General features: G+C 35.8%; 1 protein-coding gene across 7 annotated transcripts in view; it reads right to left on the bottom strand.

Moving 5' to 3' along the window:
* Positions 1-26,997, bottom strand: part of RBPJ (recombination signal binding protein for immunoglobulin kappa J region) — a 226,064-nt gene that overhangs the window by 29,773 nt on the left and 169,294 nt on the right. For 4 of the 7 annotated variants that reach the window (XM_025887398.2, XM_025887396.2, XM_025887395.2 and 1 more), the window contains 2 exons: positions 21,426-21,464; positions 4,358-4,453 (listed from right to left, as the gene is read on the bottom strand). In XM_025887398.2, coding sequence (XP_025743183.1) covers positions 4,358-4,453; positions 21,426-21,464 — 135 coding nt within the window. Of the gene's footprint in view, positions 1-4,357; positions 4,454-16,166; positions 16,233-21,425; positions 21,465-26,997 lie in introns of all 7 variants that reach the window. The other 3 variants (XM_073891499.1, XM_025887394.2, XM_025887393.2) reach the window with 1 other exon arrangement.

Below are 26,997 nucleotides of genomic sequence, written 5' to 3'. Positions count from 1 at the left end.
AGCCATCAAAAGGAATGAGATCTTGCCATTTGCAACGACGTGGATGGAACTGGAGGGTGTTATGCTGAGCAAAGTAAGTCAATCAGAGAAAGACATGTATCATATGACCTCACTGATATGAGGAATTCTTAATCTCAGGAAACAAACTGCGTGTTGCTGGAGTGGTGGGGGGTGGGAGGGATGGGGTGGCTGGGTGATAGACATTGGGGAGGGTATATGCTATGGTGAGCGCTGTGAATTGTGCAAGATTGTTGAATCACAGATCTGTACTTCTGAAACAAATAACGCAACATATGTTAAGAGAAAAGAAAAAGAAGAAGATAGCAGGAGGGGAAGAATGAAGGGGAGTAAGTCAGAAGGGGAGACGAACCGTAAGAGACGATGGACTCTGAAAAAGAAACTGAGGGTTCTAGAGGGGAGGAGGGTAGGGGGATGGGTTAGCCTGGTGATGGGTATTAAAGAGGGCACATTCTGCATGGAGCACTGGGTGTTATGCACAAACAAGGAATCATGGAACACTACATCAAAAAATAATGATGTAATATATGGTGATTAACATAACAATAAAAAATTAAAAAAAAAGAAAGTGCTTTCCAATCATGTAATAAATAAGAAAAATGAAGACCCTTTGCAAATGCCTCTGAACTAGCCTTGTTTTTTTAATCAACTCTACAACAATTCAAAAAAGTCATGATATAAGAAAACAGCAAATCTAATACAATCTAAACAGACTATTTCTATATAATGCATTGATGAAATCATATTTTAACACCCCAATATTGCCACCCCCTTGGAAATAGCTAATGAATCAGGTTTGCATTTCCACAGACTTCAGTAGTAATCTCATCAAATAGAAGATAAGCATACATACAACAAAAGAACACAGACAAAAGGAAGGAAATTAAAGGGAGCGAGGATAAAAAAAAAAAAGTCACCTAATTAACAGAAGAAAAATTAAAATACACCTTATATGCCGTGTGCAATCCATGATTTTTTGAATGCAGGCAACTGGTAAATACATACCAAACAGTGAAAAGTTTGACCAACAAGTGGTCAGCTCGCAGAGTTTAGCAGCTGCTCTGAAAGAATATGCTACAAAACAAAGTGCCTTGATTTTCTAATATTTCCTACGGCTCTTATCTAGCAACTATGACAAACAATGCTTTTTTCCTGCCACTTGGTGGCAATATGCACACATTTACAATGTTATTCATTTCCTAGTTTAAAAAAAAATCAGTCTTAAATTATTTTCAGAGAAGATGATTCAACAACTTTTTCCTCAAACCCTGAGGTGAGTTCTGGAAAATACCTTACAGATTCAAAGAAGCCTTTTTATTCAGCCTAATACACAAAACAGGTTAGGTTAGACAAAATCCAAACATCATTTACGTTATCTGACCTTTGCAGAATCATTATCCTTTGATGATTATTCAATCCAAAAGTACCAAAATAGAAACTTTTTTGCACACACCAGTTACCTCAATTAACACACATTCTCAGTATGACTTCAGTAGCATCAACTGGTTGTCTACACGGCTTTACTGTGCCTCAACAGTATCTCTACCACCTTCACTACTGCTTAATGACTTCCGCTGACACAAAGTTGAAGCAATACTAATACGTCAACTGTAGTTTCCCCGTCTTTATTGAAAATTTTCCTCTAGACAAAATGATCTTTTTAAAAGTCTATTTTTTTAACCTAGAATAACCTTCTTTAACGAAAAAGTAAAACTAATCACTAACATCAGTGGGATAACAGATGTCCAAAAAGATAAATATTTGTTATTAGGCACCAAAGTTAATACCAAGGACAATTTAACATTTTAGGACAAATTTTCCTGACTTAGTATTTCTAGCATCATTCTCTAGACTTACTTTCTATGCCAAGAAGACTGCAGTCATGTCCCCAGGTTACCTTGTGCCTATTGCCTTAGCGGCTTTTCACAAAGGCCTGAATCTTTCTTTCCACCGCGTGCACCACCCGTGAGTAACTGGCCAGGCTTCATCCAGAACGCTGGACCTCCCGAGCAGTCCCCTACTACTGATCCTTTCTAAAAATCAAGTAATTTTAACAGGTTTCCACCTTCGTATGTAAAACAAATACACGTCTGCTCTGAAAATTTAATAATACAAATATATAAAAAATACAGAAAAGTAGTTACTCTGGCCTTTCCATCATTATTTCTTCAGTCTTTGGAAGCTGGAAGCTTAGATTCTTCAAGCTCTCCTTTATCTGCTGTTTTAGACAGGCCAGGCCAGACCCAAATAGAGAGGAAGTGAAAACGAAGGCAATCACAACAAAGGATAACCTTTAAATCATCTACATGAGAAGCCATTACAGCTTTGTACTCATTTTCAACAGTAACTAACAAGAGGAACCTTATTTGGACTTAGGCGTTAACTCTTCAAGTAGCTGTTCCTTTCTTGCTTTCCCTGCAGGGCCTCAGTTAGTCAGTATTAAATGACACAATGACTTCCAAAATTCCCAATCAAGATTCTTTTGCATAGTACCTGGCACCTAATTTCCTAACCAAAATAAAGAAAAATGAATTAATCAATGAATCCAGCTGTACCAAAATGTACCTTCAAAAATCCAGAGAAAGAACAGCCTCGCTGCAATAAATGCACACCTATTCCTATTTCCATCAGATGCAGCCCAGGCTCATTGAGTTGATGGTAAAGGAATGATCTGAGGCAAACTTTGTGTTCTTTAGGCATCTTTACCTCCTCCATTTTCAAGCCTTATTGTATGTGACCAGAGACACAAAATGGAAAGCTATGAAAATTAGGGCAATAAAAAGAATATGAAATTTGGAGTTATAGTCCCAGGGGTTCTAATCCTGGCTCCATCGATTCCTAAACTAAGATGAACGTGTGCATATTTAAAGTTTCTGATCTTTAGTTTCCTAAGAGAATGAGGATTGTAACATACTGATTTTACAAGATTATTCTGAGGATTAAAATTTTTAAATATCAGTAAGGCATTTCCAGTCTGGTCCATGAATGGAGCTGAATAAAGGGCAAGTGTTTCTTCTTCAGGTTTATTATGAGGTACAAGGCTGGCCTACTAACTCATCAAATATTTAGGGTGTTTACTTGCTCTGTTTCTACAACAATCTGCTCTGCACACACATTCAATTTCATTATATATATATAAAAAAAATTGAATATCCAGTATTGACTTCATAAAAAAAAAGGAGCCACTAACTTGACTTGACTCTATGTCCCAAACTGTAGATACCAACTTCTTCCCATATTTAATTCTAAAATCAGATGGCTAAGTTTTATTAGTAAGTTAAGATAAAATAATCAGAAGTTTAGTAAGCTTCAATAACGATAAGAAAGAACACTTTGGCAGTATGAGTCCTAAATATTGCTTGAATTTGCTCATCCTATTTGAGGATAAAGTTATTAATTACACAGCTTCACCATCATCTCAGCTTGGATTGAGAGGGCTTTAAGAAAGAGACCTCTTAACTTTCTTCCAGCATAGACATTAATCACATAGTTATATCTCACTCCTCTTATGCATTATGCTAAGTTTTCCTTTATCTCACAAACTCTAAAATACCAGTCATCCCTTTCAACCCAATACCCAAACCTGAATTTTCATTCCTTCTCTCACTTCAGTTTGGGCTTTTCTGGCCAATCCAAAAAATCTTTCATCTTCCCCTACAAGCAGCCTTTGTCCACGAAATGCTTAACGCAGTCTCAAAGAAGTCCCAAAGACAAGAAAATCCAGCAACCAAATGAAAAAACAAACAAACAGCAAAAGTCCCAAATGCTGAAATTCATAAGATACTGCAGCAAATACTAAATATGAAGATCACTGTTATAGTTTAATTCTGCAAATCTGACTTCTAGATACTGTAGTGTCTACATACTGAGTACAAACTGAGTACCACCTCAGTGTTGCTATTTTTCTTAACCTGAATTAGGCACAGGGTCAAGGTGGAGAGCTTTATAATCACTCAATTCAGGTGTTTATTTAGCCTTCTCCTTTTCAAAAGTACTTTGGGGGGGGAGGGTCACATGTTTATAAAACTACATTTTCCACCAAAAGGAAAGCTATTTTTTGAATGAGCTAATGCACCACAAAAATACTTAGGGAATATCATGTAGGCTGCCCCCCAATCCGGCAAATTATGGATTATTTCATTTCATAACGTCAGAGACCTAGCCAGATGATCTTTACTAAAGTTTCTCCCCTTCAATAGAGACAAATCCCCCATTTTTCATTTGGTACTTGCAAAGCAACCCAATAAAAGAAACCATCCTCAAACTTGTATATTAATACATCACTTGCAAATTCATGATAGCTACAATTAACTACCCACCAGAAAAACAATAACCTTACCTTTTTTCATTTCCATATGACTTCTGTGCAACTTTTGCATGAAGAATAAGTACTGTTTGATCCCCTCGCTCTTTTAAGTAATTTCGCATAGCTTCCCTAAAATAAAATATAAGTATTACTATTACAGGGGTGAGATTTAGAATATTACTATGCTCTGTGATGAAAAGAATGATTAAATATATTTTTAAATAAGCAAATATAAAAATGAAAACAAAAAAGCAAAACAAATCCAATAACTAAATTTAAAGAATATTATACAATGGGGAAATAAATATTGTTCATCTTCAACTCTGTATTTTATTTTTTAAAAGAAGAAACTGCCAAAAAAAAAAAAAAAGGAAGAAACTGTCCCTCATTCTTGGAATTTATGATGTAACTGAATTAAATCACAATTACAACTTCTATAGAATAACTAGAATCATTATATACATTGTTTACTTTGCTTTCAACTGTCTGTAAAATTAATGACATGCAACACTTTTATATTTAATAATCTAATTCTCCACCACCACCAATGCCATTCATTCCCCCAGCTACTATAATCAGCATTTTCCAATGAATACAAAGCTGTAACAAATCATTAGGTTACCCAAACTTATTACACTATTATTATTACATGTTCTTAAAAATAACAGCCTTACATAAAGACTATGAAAAGGCTACAATTTATACACAAACACACAATTACCCTGAAGGATGTTACCAAAGACATAATAAAATTTAATAAAGGTTAATTCAAGTTAGTGTAAAACTAAATTAAATTTTGGAAAAAAATAGTGTTAATTCAAGTACAAACTACTTCAACTGCCTATTATGCATAAACTGCATAAAAAGTCCACTGTCTGAAATATTTATTCTCTTGATTATTTTGCTAAGCAATACGAGAGTATACAAAGTCTCCACAGATCAAACAATTCTGAATCTGCAGTCGCAATTCTTGAGATGTTTTATGCACTATGAAATTAAAGCAAAAACAATCAAAAAGCACTTTTAATGCATTAAATGCTATTTTATTTAATTGTAAATAAAAGACAAATGTATAAGAGGACAGCTATGCAGTAACTGTACATTATTAAATGTGGGGAATTCTAGACTTGTAGCACTTAGAAAGTGGCTTGAGGCAAATCATTTCACCTCACCCAGTCATTTAATAATGCAGCCCTAACACAGAGCGGTTGTGGGGATTAATGAGATAATCTAGATGGCAGCCTGTGCGGCTACTGACTGAAAACCTGTTAGCTGCGAGGCAGGGCAGGTAACACTGAGATCCAACAGCTTGAGAATGATTCCCTACTGCTGACAAGGAGCTTAAAAGTCCAGCCAAGACAAGAGTTTGGAAAACAAATTGTAATAAAATACACGACTCAGAGGTATGAACAAAAAGCACCACCAAGGGAATACTTGTGTCAAGGAGGGGAAGGGTGATAAAGAACTACAGTTAACTCTTGAACGACGTGGAGGCTGGGGGAGCCAGCACCCTGCACAGTCAGAAATCTGCCTCCAATTTTCGACTCCTCCCAAACTTAACTACTAATAGCCTACTGTGGACTGGAAGCCTTATCGATAACAGTAGATTAACACATACTTTGTACATGTATTATACATAGGATTCTTATAATACGGTAAGCTAGAGAAAAGAAAATGTTATTAAAATCATAAGGAAAATCCACTTACAGTACTGTACTGCATTTATGGAAAAAAATCCACATATAAGTGGACCCATGCAGTTCAAACCCATGTTGTTGTTCAAGGGTTAACTGTACACGCTAGGAAAAATTTCTGAGAAGAGTTAAATTCAAAAAGGAAGAGGAGTAGGCATAGGAAGTGGGACGAGGAAAGATGAAGGCATTCCAGCATCTGGGAGTAGTACATATAAAGACACCAGAGACCTTGCACATTCAGGTACACGGAGATTCAGGCTGAGGAATAAGATCAACACAACAACAAAGCAGCAGCCGATATTTCTTGAGTATTTACTATGTGCCAGGCCCTGAACTAAGCATTTGATGTGTACTGCTTCATTTAATCCTCATAAACCAGAAAGGTAACAAGATTCTTAAAACCACTTTGAATGTCTTGCCCAGTGTGTTGCAGTTCATGTTAGGAGTGGAAAGTGAGCCGTGGCAGTGAGGAAAGGGGACACACTGGGTTGAGTCCAGGTGTGAAAGGCTTGTCAAACCCCTTGAAAATGTTGACATTTTGGGGCGCCTGGGTGGCTCAGTCGTTAAGCGTCTGCCTTCGGCTCAGGTCATGATCCCGGGGTCCTGGGATCGAGCCCTGCATCGGGCTCCCTGCTCGGCAGGAAGCCTGCTTCTCCCTCTCCCACTCCCCCTGCTTGTGTTCCCTCTCTTGCTGTGTCTCTCTCTGCCAAATAAATAAATAAAATCTTAAAAAAAAAAAAAGAAAATGTTGACATTTGTAAACTTACAAGATACTAATTCTGAAAGTTTAAGTTAATTCAAATATCACTCTATGATAGATGATAAAAGTGGTAGCAAGTAACACAATTTTTAAGGGACCTGGGGAAAAAATTTAAATGTAAATAAATAAGTAAATAACATAAAATCCTTCTCTTTGAGAATGGGAAAAAGATCATTTAATTTTACCCAAACCCCATTAAAGAAAAACACTGGATTTTCAATCTAGACAAAAAGGCAATGAGAGATCTTAAGGTTTTTTAAACATTCAATTAATTTCCCTTTTAGTGGTGGAACAGAGAAAGGATTAGAAAGCACTGAGACAAAACAAACTTGAAAAAAAGGCTGACACACTGAAAAAGAGGTAACAGAAGACAGTAGGAGGGAAGATGGAAAGACTTGCTAACTGTATCTTTTGGTCTGGGAAAAGTGGGTGTAGCTTAATAGATTCTGTTTGACAAATGTGAATTCTGAAGTGTCCCTGACCTCCAGGCTCTAAGTATTCAATAGGTGTTGGAAATTCCCATCTGCAGTTCCAGAGATAGGTCTGGGGAACAAAAGTGGGGTCTGCTGGTATATAGTTCACACATGAAGCCACCACACTGAATGAAATCTCCCAGAAAGAAAGCACAGTGACAGGAGAGTCAAGAAGAAAATGTACAAAATGGTGAAGAACCAGAAAGGGGTAGAATTGGACTGTTTATTAGATGCTATGGAAGGAGACAACCTTGAAAGAGGGTAAGAATCAAAAGGTGAGATGCTGCAGAGGTCAAGGTCACTTTATTTTTAGCAAGAAGTCTAACGGATGCCAGCTAACAGAACACCTTTTACAAATTATTTGTAGAATGAGAAGCCACTGTAACATCTAATGGTAAGAAAAGAGCCATAAATATCTGGCAACACCCTCAAAGGAATGGCAAAAAGCAGCCGACAATGGACAAGTAAAATGACTGAAGATCACCATCAAAGGACAACCTAATGGTAGAATCCATAAATGATGGTGCCAATTCCCTCTAGCACTCCAAAGCTGGGAATACAGAGAGCATATTCTCAAAACTGCTGGGTACTGGGTAAGAGGTACAGCCTAGAAAGGGTAATGATAAGGTATTTGACGCATTACTCAGGTGATTAATCACAGAGTTCAGGGTGGACAAGAAACTAAGAGCAAAGTCAGAAGGTCAGTATCTTCACAAAACTGGTGAAGTCCAGTTCTTGGCATAGAAACTTGAAAAGTTGCTGTATACTTGGAAAGAAAAATTTTATTTTTTAAAGAAAAATTTTAAGTAGCAATTTTAAGTATACTTCACCCCCTATAATCTGTTTACATCTATAATCCCTGTTATATCATTTAGCAATTACTTGGTATGTCTGTCAGATTTCAAGTCTTTCTTGTCTTTCCAAACAGACCACAAACTCTTTAAGACACACCATTAGGCGTATTTTAGAACCGGGGGAGAGGTTAAGTAACTTTCTCAAGAGGATAATTAACACCCAGAATTCAAACTTAGGTAGTCCAACTCTCAAGGACAAAATTATACTATCAGATACTTTGCAACAGTTAAATGCACAGCTTTGCTGTGCAACACACACGCAGTTTTCTTACCTGTAAAACAGAAGTGTACCTATATATTTTAAGTAAGTTAGCCCGACTAACTTACACCAAGTGTCAGTAAATTTTCCTACTATTACTATTATACTCTTAGAAGAGGGGGCAAGGGGTGGCAGTATTTCCACTGAAGTTTGAGAGCAAACTTGAAAAGGGCCTGCAGGTAAATGATCAGGCATGTCACCTGACTTGCAAGGCATACTATCTGTGGCCATGACAGGTAAATCTTACATTTATCCATCTTCCCATTAAAGATTTATTGAGAGCCTGTTCTACCCTGGCACTGGCCATGATGCTAGTTGCTTGTATTGAAAGCAGCTGTGTACAATTATGATTGTGACCGAAGATTTCAGATCTCAAGTTGTTTATGGTGAGTGCAAGATGACAGCTCCAGTTTTCATCCTCTCCCTTCATATTTAGAATACAGATTCTTGAAAAAGCAACAAGAACCTTCAGATAACCAATAGTTGTCTTGTAACTAATTTGCCAAATAGCTTCTTTCAACAAGGAAAAAAAAAACCTTTGCTTCCTTAATAGAACATCAAACCCATTAAAATTATGTTCTCTGGTAATTAAAGCTTGATCATTTCTTCCAGCTTTCTTAAGGAGCCATAACAAAGACGATATACTCCAAAGAAAAACAAATAATAGGGCCCACAGAATGGGAGCCCATGTGCCTTTCATCCAAGTACAGTAGGGTTTCACCAACAGAATGGGGTTTCAGTTTCAGCACTGTTGACAGCCTGGGCAAAAAAATCCTTTGCTATGAGGAGACTGTTCTGTGCACCGGAGGGTGTTCAGCAACATTTCCAGCTTCTACCCATCTGAAGCCAGCAGCACCCTTCCTCAAACTGTGACAACCAAAACTGTCTCCAGATACTGGCAAATGTGAGCGGGGTATAAGGGGGAGGTCACCTGGTTGAAAACCACTGGTTTAGAGAAAGTCAAAAGTATTTCAATAAAATGGCAAAATCATCCATTGTCTTTTTAAAAAAGAATAAGGGAAATTTTATCATTGGAAAACATAATGTAGGTATTGTAAGACTCTTACTAGTAAAATTACTACTCTGTATTATTGAACTGTTAAAAAGAATGACAAAGTTAAAACTCATAATTTCTTGGAAGAGTTACTATTCTAACAAGTTTGAAATATATTCTTTGTTAATTTCATTTAATGATTCCTTAGAACATAAAATATTCATTCTAAATAAAAACCAATTAAAAATTATTTGAAGAACACTGTGTAGCAACTACTTTTGAAAGAATCTGCTTACACAAAACACGGAAGCTTAATGTTTAGAAAAGTGGAAAGTTTTATTTTTTTTATTTTTTAAAGATTTTATTTATTTATTTGAGAGAGAGAGAACGAGAGATAGAGAGCATGAGAGGGAAGAGGGTCAGAGGGAGAAGCAGACTCCCTGCTGAGCAGGGAGCCCGATGTGGGACTCGATCCCGGGACTCTAGGATCATGACCCGAGCTGAAGGCAGTCGCTTAACCAACTGAGCCACCCAGGCGCCCCGAAAGTTTTATTTTTAAACAATATTTTTATTAACATGAAATAATGGCAAGTGCCATGCCAGGTTAGTATGTTCAAACTGCCTGTCATCATATTTGCCCCTTTTTTGGCTGTGTTTTCCTTTAAAATTTGAAACTTCTTATACTGCAAACAAAATTCATTAAAAAAAAAATTCTTATGGTGCTAATTCCCATTCTTCTGTAAAAGAGCCCCTTACTCCACACTCATTTACCTCCATGCTTGGGCCAAGGGACTAATATGTGATTTACACTGTGTGTGTGTGTGTGTGTGTGTGTGTGTGTGTGTGTGCTGGTGGGGTGGACATATGAGCTGGGAGCAATCACAGCCACAGCCCCAACTACTCTAGGAGAGAAGTGACCCACAAAGTGGGGAGGTCTAGTCATCCTACCAACAGGCTCAGTCCCTTTATTTCTCAAATTAGATTTCTGTCACTTCTAAAATCCAAATAAAAGAAGTTCCCACATGAACTGTCTTATAGAAAAGAAACCCATTTACACCACGGCCACAAACATTGGAGAGAGCTGCGAGTACACTTTGGGAAACAGTACTAGAGGCCAGGTTTTAGAAAACCATGTCAGCAGCCTGTTTTCATACTTCCTAGGAACTAAAAATGTCTTTTACATTTTTTAAGAATTGTGAAAAAGAAAAGTAGACTGTATAACATCATGTGGACCTCAAATCCTAAAATATGTACTACTTGGCTCTTTACAAAACGAAAGCATTTGCTGATCCCTGCATAGGCAATAAAAAACAGAAAGATAATTTTAAAAGAAAAGTTGCAAAACAGAATGAATAATGACATTCTAATTTGTTTAATCAATTAAGTATACATGGCTGACATTTAATACAATTATTAAAAAAAAAACTCTTCCTTGAAATTGGACTTGGGGACACTTGGATAGCTCAGAAGCCTCAGCTGGACTCTTCTCACTGCTCCGCTGGAATGTTGCCAAAAGGTGTCCAGATTCATGCCCCCCCCCAAACCCCAAACAAACTCATGGAGCTGCCCTATTTCTATCAGATTCCCCAGGTAAGTTCTTTACATCATCACAGACAATACTTCTCAAAGTGAGCTCCACAACAGTTACAATTTGCATTTGAGAGTGCTCTACTCAAAGAAGTTTTAGAGCAACTGGTTCACATAAAGTAAAATCAATTCTTTCACTGCAGGACTACTAAATCTTAAACAAATCTTCAACAGAGGTTATCTGTAATACAGTATTGGCCCAACTATCAGACCAGACCAGGATCTCTTGTTTTCCTCTCAAGTGCCAGTTTTGAAAATGATAATCCAGGGATAGGGCTAACAATGTCTATTCTCATAATACTAAGGAAACATTAAGGATGCTACACTAGGTTTCTGTATCTATTGGTGACCAAGGCCAAACAACAGTACAGGTCGTGTTCCTAGGAGAATGCTGGCAAATTTCATTCCATTCCCTCTTGTAATAAAAATAAAATTAATGATTCATACATAATCCTATGAAATTCTATGGAAGTTGATATAGAGGTAAACTGCTTTAAATCCTGTCTCACAGCAAAATCCTTTCATAAACTCTTGGTGGTTTTTATTCTCCCTCCCAAATAGACAAAGCCATTACACTGTAGGGACTGGGTCATCATCACTAATAGAACATTACTTCTGTGTTCTATTATTTTAAGTTTCTATTTATTTAAGTTTATTTTGGAAACGCTACTTCTTTAAGGCTTTTCTCGTGTAGAGAAAAATCAGACTTGAGGATTTTGATAACATGTAGCAGGAGGGAGTACTGACAAGGTAGGTCATCACCTTGGTTCTTAGGCATCTAGGCCTGGTTGATCCAAACTTGGCTCCTCGAATCCCAGGGACAACATGGACCCTTCCTATTCCAGCTCATTTTCTTCTTCCCCCAAGATGCCCTACAAACATACGACTGGCCTAAGTGAAGTTGGGTTTTAGTTGCAACCACTTTTACATGAATTATTTACCACTTATAAACTAATTACCTGACTAAAAACTATATAGAGCAAAGGTCACATATTACTATCAATGTATATATAACTTTATGGTTTTATTTTACTATAAATCTAAATTTGTTTCATTTTAACTTAGTTTATATGGTGTTTGCTACTCATGGTTGTTGTCTTATGATGAAGCAAAAGGAAAACCCATAATTAGGTTAAAACATGAATATTGTACTCTGTAATGTAAAATGTAAAGTAACCTCTGATTTCTAGAAAAGAACCAAAGCAGACATTAATCTGACCTAAGTCAATAAAAAAGAATGGATGATTCTCATGTCACAAATTGAAGGGGACGGATCATAAATAGGCATAGCAAATAGCGACTTTAACTATAATCCAGGGCAGACAAGAAGAATACATTGCTTTAAGAGTTTCTCATTAGGCACTGGTAAAATGCTTCTCAAAACTGCATGCTATGGACAAGAAAGAAAAGAGATTCAAAAAGAAAAAAATACAGGCTCACTCAAAGACAACAGAATCCCAAAATTAATACACAAATATTTACAAAATGTATATAACCTGTGTTGAAGTAAACAACAGATACGGAGGTTAAATTTTAACTATTCTCTTAGGATGTTATTCCTTTTTCTGGGGCAACCTGAAAATAAGCCAAACGGCAACTGAGTTTTCCAAAAGTTTGACCAGGACAGTAATGGAGGTATGTACCAGTACAGTGAGAACAGAGGTATGGTGGTGAGACCAAAGGGGATAGGGCTTCAAAAAAAAAGAACCTAATGAAAGAAATCCCAATAGTAAATGAATTCAAGCAAAAGCATGAGTTAGTGGATACCAGTCTGCAGTATCACAGGGGGAAGAAAGTTAAGAATACGTGCCTTTGAAGGTTGCGTATAACTCCAGCATATTCAAAATTTCAGTTCTAACCTTCTGAGTATTGACAACAAAGTCTCTTAGCACAATGGTGTTTTAAGCTGAATAACATCTGTGTTTTCTAAAAGCACGTGTTACAGTGCTGCTGCAAGTCGTAACTGCAGAGCTCAGACACACTCTCTCACATAAGGAATAAGCACACTCGCTGTGATCTATTCAGCATACCTGGAGACTGACACCTAGTTGCATTGCAACTAATATTTTCATTGATGACCCCAGGCTCTAAATGACAAAATGAGAAGCCTCCACAATAAAAGAACTGTTTCTCTATGTCAATACAAGGTCTGGTTATTCTGTTTTGTGTTTGAATCCACAGCCAATTATACCTGTGAGTCTCATGAAGGGGACTATTTCGAGAGAGAAGGATGCCCTTGTATGTTAGCACTCAATTGCTTCTATGTATGTGTTTCTGAAAGAATGTAATATTTAAAAGAAAAGTGAATCCACAGTAATGCTGAGTAGTACATGGTGTTAATTATCCTTAATCAAAAATTTACATTTTGTGTAGACAGAACTGTGTTCTAAGCACTTTCCAAAACACTGTCCTCTAATAAAAAGACAATTTTTCAATATTGCTTAATTTGGAAGATGAGGGTAAGGACAGAATAGGGTCATTTTAAAAGATTTATTTTTTAAGGGACCCTCTCTGAATTAATTCCCCACCTCCCCCCAATTAAAAGAGATATAAAATTCCTTTAAAAACATTTTTAAAAATGTATTTATTTGAGAAAGGGCAGGAGAGAGAAAGCACGAGGTGGGGGAGGGGTAGAGGGAGAGGGAGAAGCACCCTCCCCACTGAGCAGGGAGCCCAACTCGGGTTCATGGGATCATGACCCGAGCAGAAGACAGACACACTTAACCAAATGAGCCACCCAGATGCCCCTAAAAACATTCTTAATAGAATAAAAGACACTAAAGTTTTCCAACAGAGAAAACTCTTTAAAGGAAAAACGGGAAAATATGATTAAAAGGAACCAGAGAAAATCTATATTTGCTATACTATCAAAAGGGGAACTTCTTAATTTTTACTTTGGGCTTAAAATTAAATTCTTATCAGAATTGGTCACTGGTTTTACAATCCAATTTTCTGTTTTATACAAACTGTTTTTACTAAATTTTCTTTATATTAGCTTTGCTAATGAAGAATAAGGGGTGCCTGGGTGGCTCAGTCAGTTAAGCGTCTGATTCTTGATTTCAGCTCAGGTCATGATCTCAGGGTTGTCAGACTGAGCCCTGTGTTGGGCTCCGTGCTGGGCATTCAGCCTGCTTAAGATTCTCCTCTCCCTGTGCCCTCCACCTCCCTCTCTCTCTCTCCCTTTCTAAAAAATAAAAATAAAATAAATAATTTTTTAAAAAGGTAATAAAGAATAAAAACCTGTAAATTCATTCTCTTCAAAAAAGATTTAAAAAGAAATAAAAGCTTAACTGAATTCTCCCCCTAGAAGATACACTAATTCCTTTTAAGGTATTTTTGAAGGACAAAAGCTAATCAAATCTTTTACAACTTTATTGAGATTTAATTGAAGCACAATAAAATGTATTCATTTTCAAGTGTACGGCTGGGTAAGTTTTGGCATATTGGATACACCATCACCACAGTCCAGATGAAGATAGTCATCATTCCCAGGTTTCTCTTCTGCCTCTCTGTAATCCCTCCTCCTACCTCTCCCTGTTCCCAGGAAACCACTGGTCTGCTTTGCCATTATAGATTAGTTTCCATTTCCCAGAATTTTATACAAATGGAATCATATAATAAATATCCGTATTTTTACTTTTGAAACCTGACAGTAATTATCATAAGATTTATCTATGTTGTTGCATATATCACCAGTTCATTCCTTTTATTGCTGAACAGAAATCCATTGCAGAATATTCCACAATTTGTTGATCCATTCACCTGCTGGTGGATGTTTTGAGTTATGCCTGTTTGGCTATTATAACTAACACTACCACAAACATCTGTGTTTAAGTCTTCGTATTCACATGTTTTAATTTTTCTTGACTAAATATGTAAAAATAGAATGGCTGGGCCATATGGTAGGAGTATACTTAACTTTTTAAGAAAGTGCCAGATTATTTTCCAAAGTTGTTAATACTACTTTACATACCCACCACCAGGGTATAAGAGTGTTGTCTGTTCTAACATGTATCTCATTGTGGTCTTTTAAGGTTTTTGTTTTTTTGGTTTTTTTTAAAGATTTTATTTACTTATTTGACAGACAGAGAGTACAAGTAGGTGGAGCAACAGAGAGAGGGAGAAGCAGGATCCCGCTGAGCAGAACCCCAAGACCCTGGGATCACAACCTGAGCCGAAGGTAAACGCTTACCCGACTGAGCCACCCAGGTGCCCTCTCACTGTGGTCTTACTTTGCATTTCTTTAATGGTTATTTGCCATATATAAACATTGTCTGGAGTATCTGTTTAAATCATTTTCCCACTGAAAAAAACAGGTTATTTCTTATTATTTTTTGGAGTTCTTTTCATAATCTGGATACAAATGCTTTATTCTTAATTTGGATGAAGTAAAATTTATCCATTTCTTTCTTTCAGAGATAGTGCTTTTGGTGTTATATCTAAGAAATCTTTGCCTAACCCAAGGTCACAAAGATATTCTCCAATACTTTCATCTAAAAGCTGTATGATTTTAAGTTCTACATTTAGGTATATTTTTAGCTAATTTTTATATATGGTTCTAGACATGGATCATAGTTATTTTGTGTTTATGTGTATGTAAATGGTAGGGACATACGGATATCCAATTGTTCCAGAATCCTTTGTTAAAAACTCCTTAACTAAACTGCCTTTGCACCTTTGACTGAAGAACACAGATCACAAGAACTGTTTCTGGCTACTATTCTGTTACAGTGATCTACCCTGGCTATTTTTATGCCAATACCATCCTTGATTACTGTATGTAGCTTTCTATAAAGTTTTGAAAACAAGAAGTCTACGTTCTTACTGCTCTTTTTCAAGGTTGTTTTGGCTAATCTAGGTTGTCTGCATTTCCATATAAATTTTAGAAACAGCTTGTCAACTGCTTCAATAAGTCCACTGGGATTTGGCTGGTAGTTATGTTGAATCCATAGATGAATTTGGGAAGAAGTGACATCTTAAATTGATTCTTCTTTCTCAAGAACATTTATTTTGGACTTCAAGTTCTCTCAACAACATTTTAAGGTTTTCAAGTGTATAGTTTTTGTACATCCTGTGTCAGATTTTCCCCTAAAAATTACATATTTTTGATGCTATTAAATATAGCAATTTTTATTAAATTTCAATTTCCCATTGTTCATATAACAAATACAATTCATGTTTATATGTTGGTCATGTTTCCTACAGCCTTGATAAAACTCACCTATTAGTTTTAGCAGCTTTTTTTTTATAGATTCCATAGGATTTTCCATATAGATGATCATGATGTCTGCAAATAAAGACAGTTTTACTTCTTTCTTGCCAATGTGGATACCTTTCTTTTCTTTCCTAGACTTACTGTACTAACTAGAACCTCAAGTACAATGTTACATGGAAGTAGTAAAAACAGACAACCCTGCATTGTTCCTGATCTTGAGGGAAAACAGTCTTTCACAATTAAGTATCGTGTTAAATATAGTTTTTTCATAGGTATACCTTTTCAGAATAAGGAAATACTTCTATTCCTAGTTTGATGAGAATTTTGATCAAGAATGAATGTCAAAAGCTTTTCCAAACCTCTTGAGATGACCATATGATTTTCCTTTTTGTTCTGTTAATATACTAAATTACACTGATTTCCATTTGTAAGATAAAGCCATATTGTTGTTTTCATTGTGAAAATTGAAGACTTTTGCATCTGTGTTCGTAAGGGATATTGGTTTATAGTTTTTATTTTCTTAAAATGTCTCTACCCTGCTTTTAACAAGGCAATGCTGTCCTCACAAAATGAATTGGAAAGAATATCCTGCTCTCCAACTTTCTGGAACAGTATATAAAGAACTGGCTTGATTTATTTCTCAAATGTCTGGCAGAATTCAAAAGTGAAATCATCTGAGCCTGTAGGTTTCTTTGCGGGAAGGTTTATAATTACAAATTTGATTTCTTCAAATAATAGGACTATTTAGGTTATCTGTTTCTTTTTTTTTTAAAGATTTTATTTATTTATTTGAGAGAGCGAGAATGAGAGAGAGAGAGAGAGCACATGAGAGGGGGGAGGGTCAGAGGGAGAAGCAGTCTCCCTGCTGAGCAGGGAGCCCGATGCAGGACTCAATCCCGGGACTCCAGGATCATGACCCGAGCCAAAGGCAGTCGCTTAACCAACTGAGCCACCCAGGCGCCCCATGTTATCTGTTTCTTCTTGAGTAAGCTTCAGTAGTTTGCTAGTTTCAAGGAATTTGTGTATTTCTTCAAAAGTTGTTGAATTTATTGGCAGAAACTTACTTGTAATATTTGTTATCTCCTTTCCAGTTTTTTCTGTCTAAAAAGGTCTTTATTTTGTCTTGCCTGGGGATAAAATTCTAGGTTGCTGGTTGCTGCATTTTTCCCCTCTTTGAGTACTTTAAAGCTCTTGCTTCATTGTCTTCTCCCTAGCAAAGGAGGCATTCCTTTATGTATTTTTTTTCCTCTGTTGCTTTTAACATTTTCTTTATCACTAACTTTAAGCAATTTGATTACTACATGCTCCAGTGCAGTTTTTGCACTTGGGTTTACTGAATTCTCAGAACTATGGTTTTAACAGTTTTCACCAAATTAAGGAAAGCTTCAGCTGTTATTTCTTCATCTCTTCTTTTAGTCAAACCTCCCCTCTCGAAGACTCCTATTACTTGGATGTTAACCACCTGAACATAAACCACGGCTCACTTATGATCATGTTTTTTTTACCCCCAGACCTTTCCTCTATGTTCATTTTGGCTAGTTTCTACTGCTATGTCTTCAAGTTCATTAGTCTTTCTTTCAGCAACATGTAACTGTAATTAATTCCATCAAGTGTATTTCATCTTAAATATTGTAATTTTCATCTCTAGAAATTTGATTTAGATACCTTTTTAATCTTCCATGTCCTCTATTTAACTTGTTCAATCTTTCCTCTAGCTCAGGGATCGCAATACAGTTTATAAACCAAATCTGATGCAACCCTCTTTGTGACAAAAATTGTACTCCAGTGTACAGACATGTCCATTGGGTTACACGTGGTCTATGGCTGCTTTTTAACAAGAGTTGAGTAACTACAGCAGACGCTACATGGACCACAAAACTAAAATATTTAGGTGAACTCCTGATGTTAGCATATCGAACATACAGAAGACAAATATAATAACTGCTTTAATGTCTTTGATTCTATCATGTATGTCATTTCTGGGTTGGTTTTGAGTTTGCTCCTCATATGGATCATATTTTCCTGCTTCTTTGTATGACTGGTGTATTTTGATTAGATGTTAAGACTCAGTAAATCTTACTTTTGAGTATTTGATATTTTTCTATTCCTGCAAATATTCTTGAGCTTTGTTCTGGTATACATTTAAGTTACTTGGAAAGAACCTGATCCTTTCAATCTCGTTTTTAAGTTTTGTTAGGTAAACCCAGAGCAGCATTAGTGGCCAAATTTTGCACCACTACTAACGGAAAACCCTTCTGTGTAGTAGTACTCTAGTAGATGCGTCGTGAAGTATAATATTTTTCCACTTTAGCCACTGGGAACAGGCAGTTTGTAGTATGAGCTTCAGGAAATTTTTTCTCTAATTCTTCAACTTGGTTTTTAATCCCCAGCCTTGGGTAGCTTCCCAACACATGCGTGCTGATCAATACTCAGCTGAAGACGAGAGAGGACCTTCTGCAGATCTCTGGATCTCTTTCCTCTCCAGCTCTCTGACCTGGGAACTCTAGCCACCTTGAACCCCTAGATACCTAGCTCCATCTCTTCAGCTCAAGGTGCTTACCAGGCTCCACCTGGATTCCTCCTCTCTATGTCATGTCGTAGAAACTCTCTAGGTACTAAGCTAGGGTAATTGTGGAGCTCACCTCATTTGTTTCCTGTCTCTCAAGGATCACTGTCCTTTCTTGCCTGCCATCCATTATCTTGAAAATCGTTATTTTATATATTTTGTCCAAGTTTATAGCAGTTTCAGTTTGAAGAGTAATTACAGTTCCTCTTACTCCATCTTGGCCAAAAGCAGGAGACTTAAAACCTCCTAAAATTTTCCAAGCAGGGAAAATTGCTTAAAGCATAAATGGAAAACCATGATAAAGTAAACAGGACCTAATTATATTACTGTATATATTTAAGGAAAGGACAATTTCCTTATGATATTTATTATCACCACATTGATTGCTACTTTTACAGAGGTATCCATTAAAAGCAAGTAATTTATTCATCAAAATATATTTTATGGTTAGGAGTCATTCCATAACCAATATATTACTACTGGTAATAAAATAAAAATATCTATTAAATTGCAACTTTCAAAATGTCTACACATGTGCTTAGAATTTCTTCACGATATTTACAAACATGTAATTGTATTTAATGTCTTTAGAAATCTTTTTAAATTTAAGTAATTTCAGACTTACAGGAAAGTGGCAAAAGTAGTACAAAGAATTCCTAGTCCCTTTCCTCGACTCTATTTTTGTTTTTAAACTAATGCATTAAGAGCTCATTGTAGACATAAAGCCCTTATAACCCAAAATAGTTCAGTGTTAATTTCCTAAAAACAAAGACATGCTCTTAAACAAGCATAATGCAATTATCACTGATACAAATACTTGTATATACAGATTTTATTCAAATGTGCCAATAGTCCCACAAACGTCCTTTATGTCCTTTATTTGGGGGGTGGAAGGCAGTGTTGAGAAACTAATGCTCCTGGACCAAATCAGGATAGCCACCAGTTTTTGTAAATTAAGTTGAGCTGGAATACAGATATACCATTCACTTATGTATTGATATCTATGGCTGATTTGGGGATATAAAAACTGAGAGGAGAAGTCACAATAGCCTCAGTATGGACCAAAAAGTGTAACATGTTTATTATCTGGCCAATTATAGAAAACATTTGCTAACTCCAGCTTTAAAACAAAAGAAAAATTCTTCTTGACCCAGGATTTAGTTGAATTTAGGTGTCATGTCTTTTTGGTCTTCAGTAATCTGCTATTTCTCAGTCTTTGTTTTTCATGATCCTGGTAAGTTTGAAGATCAAATGCTGTTTATTTTATAGAATGTCTCTCATTTGTAACTGTTTGGTGTTTTCTTATGCTTAGATTTAGCTTATGCATTTTTGGCTAGAACATCACAAAAATGACATTGTGTCATCCTCCTCAGGATGCACATGATGTTTATTTGTCCGTTACTAGTGATGTTAATTTAGATCACTTCATTAAGGTAGTGTCTGCCAAGTTTCTTCACTGTCATGTTACTACTGTTCACTTTATAATTAATACATACTTTCTGAGGATATGCTTAGAGACAAAGTAACTATTTGTTTCTCATCAGACTTTAAACCAATAGTTTAAGCATTCACTGATGATTTTTACCTGAAACAATTATCACTGTAGCAGTTGCCGAAGTGTAATTTCCTAGTTCCATTATTCCTTCTACGTTTATTAGGTGGAATTCTGCTATAAGAAAAAGAATTCCTCTCCCTCTACTACAGGATCATTTCTTTAACTCAGTGTAGACTTTTAAACTCTATTTTATTCTACTGGTTCTTATCTATTACTATCATTATTTATTTTGAGGATTAAAGTGTCCATGATTTGGCTAAAGGGAACCTCTTCAAACTGGTTCCCTTTCTGTGTCCTTCTGGCATGTCCCCATCATTCTTTGTGTGCAACAGCTTTTTAATAATAACAATAATGTGGAAATAACCCCAGTGGTCATCAGTGTGAAATATTAAAGTAGTGTGAAGGCAATGAAAAACTATGGAGACGTGAAAGAGAACAAAGTAGAAGATGTACAGTAAGTGGAGTTCAAGGTCCAGAACAATGATAGAGTATGATGCCAGACAAGAAAGATAAAAAAAAAAAAGACAAGCATATGCTTATATACGCACGTAATTCTCTTGAAAGATACTAAGAATACAGGATTAACATTAACTCTAGGATGTAACTGTGCAACTAGGTGTCCTACCTTTTATTTTACAACTGCTGATTGCTGAAAAATTTAAAAATAATTTTCAAGACTAATACTTTCAGTTAACATTTGTAATTAAAATGTATATTGTAAATTAGAACACAATGTAGTATTTCCTTAAAAGTGAGTAAAATTTTATATTTTCTTTAAAATTCTTTTCTAAAGCATTTATTAAATATCCTCAGGTGCTACCTATAATCAATAAATTGTGACTAGCTAAATGCAGCTAGATTGGCTAGATGTAGGAAGCTATCTTTACATTGTCACCCTTGTTATATTAACTATATAATACTCAAGATTCTTAAAAGTTTTTACCTTCCCCTTTGAACTATATCCTATTATCCTCTTTTTGGTGAGGTGGGGGAGGGAGGATGTGGGGAAGGATGGGAATAAGCTTATGATCTAGATACCAGTATTTGAATAACTTCTTTTCAAGAGCACCTAATACAGTTTTTAAGATGACAGGATCTGATATTTCCATGAAAGGTTTGTGTGAAAGACTAATACAATGCTTACCTAGTGAGTCGTTTAGGTGGAGGCCGCTCACCAAATTTTCTGGAAAAAATAAGAAAAAAAATAAATATATAGGCTGTACGACACATTCTGTAGTAAGCTTTTTAGGCACCATGAAATTTCCTTTATGGCTTATATTTCAACTCTACTAAAGAACAGCATAAAGGAAAATCCTCTAATAACCATCCATGCCCAGAAATAACAAAATACATTATAAATAAATAAAATCTTTAAAAAAAATTAAAAACAGAAATTCCTCATGACCCAATAATTCCACTACTGGGTACCTACCCGAAGAAAGTGAAAACACTAATTCAAAATGATATAAGCACCCTTATGTCTATTGCGGCAATACTTGCAATAGCCAAGACATCAAGCAACCTAACTGCTGACAGACAAACAGGTAAAGAAAATATGGTGTGTGTGTACACACACACACACACACACACACACACACACACACACACACACAGGAATATTACACAGACATAAAAAAGGGAGATTTTGCCATTTGAGAAAACATAGATGAACCTAGAGGGTATTATGCTAACTGAAATAAATCAGACTGAGAAGACACCCCTATGATGTCACTCGGATGTGAAACCTAAAAACAAAATAAACAGAATCAGACTTATAAATATAGAGAATAAACTGATGCTTGACAGAGGGAAGGGGTATGGACGGGGGGAATAGGCAAAATGGGTAAAGGGGAGAGGGAGATACAGGCTTCCAGTTACGGAATGAGTAAGTCATGGGAATAAAAGGCACAGCATAGGGAATATAGTCAATGATACTCTAATAGTGTCATATGCTATCAGAGTGTAGCTACACTTGTGAGTTCAGCGTAACACAGAGAAGTTGAATCACTATACTGTACACCTGAAACTAGTGTAACCTTGTGTCAACTATATGAAAAATCCTAAATGTTGTCTACTTAGCTAGCTCATACTGTATGGCCCTTCAGAAAGAAATATGCTAAGTGGACAAAAAAGCATTTCAACTGGTTGTAAGAGGGCAAAGAGAAAAGCCTGAGCAAGGACAAGAAAGCATAATTCAGGCTTGAGTTTGAAGACAGCATGAAGGTTAAGAAAAATGCTCTAGAGTAAGATCGGCCAAGTTCAAATCCATGATTCAGATCATGCCATAGGACTGATGTTACTTGACTCCCTAGACCTCAGTTTCCTCACGTGTAAAATGAGCACAGTGACTGTGTTTACCTCAGAGGGATACTGAAGGGATTAAATGTGTCAATATATAGAAAACACGTAGAACAGTGCCTGGTACACAGTAAGAGCTCAACAAATGTTAGCAGTTATTACTGTATTTTAGTTATAAATCAGTAAGCCAAAATTATGAAATAAAGGAATTAAGTGGGATGCTAACAAGAATAAGTATAGAGGAAGAAGAAACTAATTCCTACGTGATGCCCTATTTCCTCTGAAATAGGAAATGAGGTCTTTGGAGAGATGGTGAAAGCACAACCCTTGGAAAAGGACCAACAGAATTTTGTTTTCTTTTTTAAGCAGATAGCAGTTATAAACAGGTTAAATGACTTGTTCAGTCACAGTTACAGGTTGTGAAGCCTAATTTGACTTAAGACTTCTCCACTGTATTTGATGTCCCACAAAATTATCCACTTTGATGATAAAAGTCTTAAGAATCCAATACAGTTCATTTTGTTGTGTAACTTAATGCTATATGACATTGTTTATGAACTCACAATTTATAAACAGTAGGTATCTGTGACTATGAATATTTTTGTTAACCCTGAAATACTGAAAAGTGACTTATTTGAAATAGCCTAAAAATATGAGTAAATAATACAAGCTTTTGTTGGAAGAATTATTTATTAATTCTTTGATTTTACCCTATAGGATATTAAATTTTAAAAACCAAGAAACAAAAAACACAATGTTTTGGCAGGAACATGAGCAAGGCCACTGAAGACCATTGGTTTTAAAACACTGAACTACTGGAAAATCTGTGGAATTCGGTTATGGAATTAAAGGCAAAAATCTATTCCTGAATCTTTTTCCACAGGAAAGAATTTTTTGAACCTCTGAAGCTGATTAAATGTACCATTACAGCATGTGACTAAAATGTAACTGCCTCACTAGGTGAGATGTAATGTACAAAAAACCCAAGAAGTTTAAGACAGCCTTTAAAATACTTCTTTGTATATATATGTAAGAGCACAGTTATACATTTTTTCTAATTGTATTTTATTATGTATGTTGATCACCATACATTACATCATTAGTTTGTGATGCAGTGTTCCATGATTCATTGTTTGCGTATAACACCCAGTGCTCCATGCAGTATGTGCCCTCTTTAATACCCATCACCAGGCTAACCCAACCCCTCACCACCCCCTCTTTATAAAAAAGAAGCAAAGTGAGACGTGGCCAGAACCTACTCAAGGGGTTAAAATGGTGAAAATTTCAGAGAGACGTAGTTAACAAATGAAATAAAGCTTTTCAACGAAGATCATGACACGGTACTCTTTGTACTAACTACTAATAATTCTAATCATCAAGCACCCTTTGAGATCTAACCTAAGTTTGTTACAGGTCTAGTAAGAGATCCACTGCACTCAATTGAAATGGTTTGTTTCTTGGTGCTCTGAAATGCTTTCAAAATTAGATTAACAACTAAATATTGACTAAAGTATCTGTCTCTCTTTTTAGAAATACCTGTTAATGAAGTGAACAATTACAGAGAATGCCCGTGCAGTACAGCTCCTGCCCCCATAGAAATGTGCAAGAGAACTCAACAGTGAGCATGCCGAGCTTGAACAGCACTTAAAATTTAGCATCATTCTATCTAGGTGCCATCCTAAGGCTAGGTATCTTACAAATGTTAATCAGATTAAATTGCTTCTTCATTATATAATAAAGCATCTCCAATAACTGCTGTGTGCCATCCCAGTCCTTTCTTTAATAATATGTGACCACAGTCCTATTTATCTCATTAAAACTAATGGTTACTGTATCTACTACAATGGGGTTAGAGTAAGAAAAGGGGTTTTCTCAGAAAAGTCATGAAATGCTTTAGTAAGTTCACAATGCAAAATTCTGAAGGCTGCAATTAAACTAAATTCTAATTATTTAATAAAATTCACAGGTCTACATACTTGAAAATGTCAAGTTATAACAAGGTATTGTATGGATCCTGCACATAACAAGATCTATTTTCACTACTAATCTGATATACAACTAATACATAAAACTTCAAGAATTATCTACTGCAAAAAGGTCCATCTTTAAACATGAATGACTCAAAATTCATGATGTAATATTTATATCATGTATTCAAAATACTCACTTTTCAGCAGAAATGACTATAGTCCATTATCAATTTCTCAGAGATTGATTATAATTTAAACATTAAGCTCTGTCTCTCCCTCTTTCAACAGGGAATGGTGGGATAGGCAGGCACAAATTTTTTATCATTATTTGCAATCTATCTGAAAAACAAGGTGTCTACTGACATGATCCGTGTTAACAACTGAACCAGAAATAAGCTGGACCAACCAATTTTAGACCACTCTTACCTAAGATGCTTTTCATATAAGGTTTATGGTGTATTTAACAATAAAAAATAATCTAAATCTTTAAGTACCCAAAGGATGGTTTTAATTTTACAAAATACTGAGTTAATTCTTCATCGTAACAAAGAATATAAGGTTGTAGGATCATTTGATAGTATAGGTTGTCATCTGCATCAAGTTCCTCATATTTTATGCATGCTGTATTATGTAAAATGTCATTCTGATTAAATGAATAATCAATACTGTTTATATTTAAGGAAAAAAGTTATGACTCTGGCTTTTCTTTTTAAGTAACGAACAAAACTTAGCTTATACACAGCTGATTATACCCTAATGCATGTCCTTTCCTTCTTGTTCTGTTCTGTGTATTTTCCCCTCAGACCCATATTGGCGAATGAAACACAAAAATCCATGTCATTCACCTAACAATGCTCTTATAATACTATAGCTCAGGAAAAAAAAAATTTTTTTTAAAGATTTATTTATTTGACAGAGACACAGCGAGAGAGGGAACACAAGCAGGGGGAGTGGGAGAGGGAGAAGCAGGTTTCCCACTGAGCAGGGAGCCTGATGCGGGGCTCCAACCCAGGACCCTGGGATCATGACCTGAGCTGAAGGCAGATGCTTAACCGACTGAGCCACCCAGGCGCCCCTATAGCTCAGGAAAATTTATGTGATCTAAAGTATATATGTCATAAGTATAATTTTAAAGTAGCAAATTCATTTTGCTTTAACTGCACTAGCTTTCCCCTTCTAAGATAACAATGATCTTTTATTCAAAATAGGAAAAGCTGGAGAAAATGTTAATTACTCTATTTTCATTGATCTGAAGTAAAAGGATTTTTAAAAAGCTACCATCAATCATTAAACATAGCGTTTCCTACCTATAAACAGTACTGCAGTTCCCAGGTATCCTCCAATGAATTAGAATTTCCAAATAAGTAAAAACCTCTATACACATTACACTTATATTACACACTTCCTTTTTAAGCTCACAGTGGAGATGCAATATCGTTTTCTCCTATAACACAGATACATTTCCTTCTATATTTACCAGTCTGTTAAGAAAGTGCATGACCACAAACGTATTGAGGACAAACAAGATAAAAATTTTATCATAACTTCACCATCTTAACACCTTTTCTACCTAACAGATGATTCACATGAGAAAATCAAGTCAAAAATCAGAAAGTGGGGGAGAGGATACAAGAAAAATCTTTTCTGAATATAGAACAATTTGGTAATACGTTGCTAAAAAAGCCCCAAGAACCTGATGCTATCTAGTTTTACCTAGTTAACAATATTAGAACATCAGTTTTAAAAACACAGAGCTCGCTGGAAAAGCAAGCACAAGTCATGTGGGAAACTCTTCTGCCCTAGGGTTGTGGAACTAAAAGCAATTTCTATTTTTCTGTATTTCATAAATTTCTGCTTAAACAGAAATGAGGATAATGAGATTGAAATAAATGAAGGCAAGAAACACTGGTGCAGTATTTGCAGGAAATAAGAAGGAAGGAAAGCATGAACAATTCAAACTCATAATTAAACCAAACTTTACACCAAATTTGCTGTAAAAAGTATATTAATTTAATACAGTTTGAAAGTATTGGGATTCCTACAATTTAAGATAGTGAAATAAAACAGTACTTGATTGAGGGGAAATTAGGAAACTTGATTCATATCCTCGAGGATCCACACCTGGGCCTTCCACCAGTAGAAGGAAACAAATAGGTGATCTACATTATCACTTTATTCTATGACAACATATAATATGAAAAGCAAAGCAAATTGTAATAGAAGTTGTTTAGTAATTTAGTCACAAAAAAATAGGAAAGGCTAATTAGAAAAGACTGCATGTAACATTCTGTCCTTGTCTCCAGAGTCATTGAGTCACCTAGTAGGAACCAGGTATAGGTATTTGGTATACAACAGTGAACAAGAGACACAAATCTATGCCTTTATGGAACGTACATGCCATTAGGACAAATGGACAGTGACATATATTCAAAGATGTTTTTCTATGTA

The sequence above is a fragment of the Callorhinus ursinus genome, unplaced genomic scaffold, assembly GCF_003265705.2.
Source record: "Callorhinus ursinus isolate GAN/ISIS: 27379988/994484 unplaced genomic scaffold, GSC_fseal_2.0 scaffold4, whole genome shotgun sequence".
Classification (NCBI taxonomy): domain Eukaryota; kingdom Metazoa; phylum Chordata; class Mammalia; order Carnivora; family Otariidae; genus Callorhinus; species Callorhinus ursinus.
Note: the sequence above shows the minus strand (reverse complement) of the source record. Positions and strands in the feature narration are given on the sequence as shown.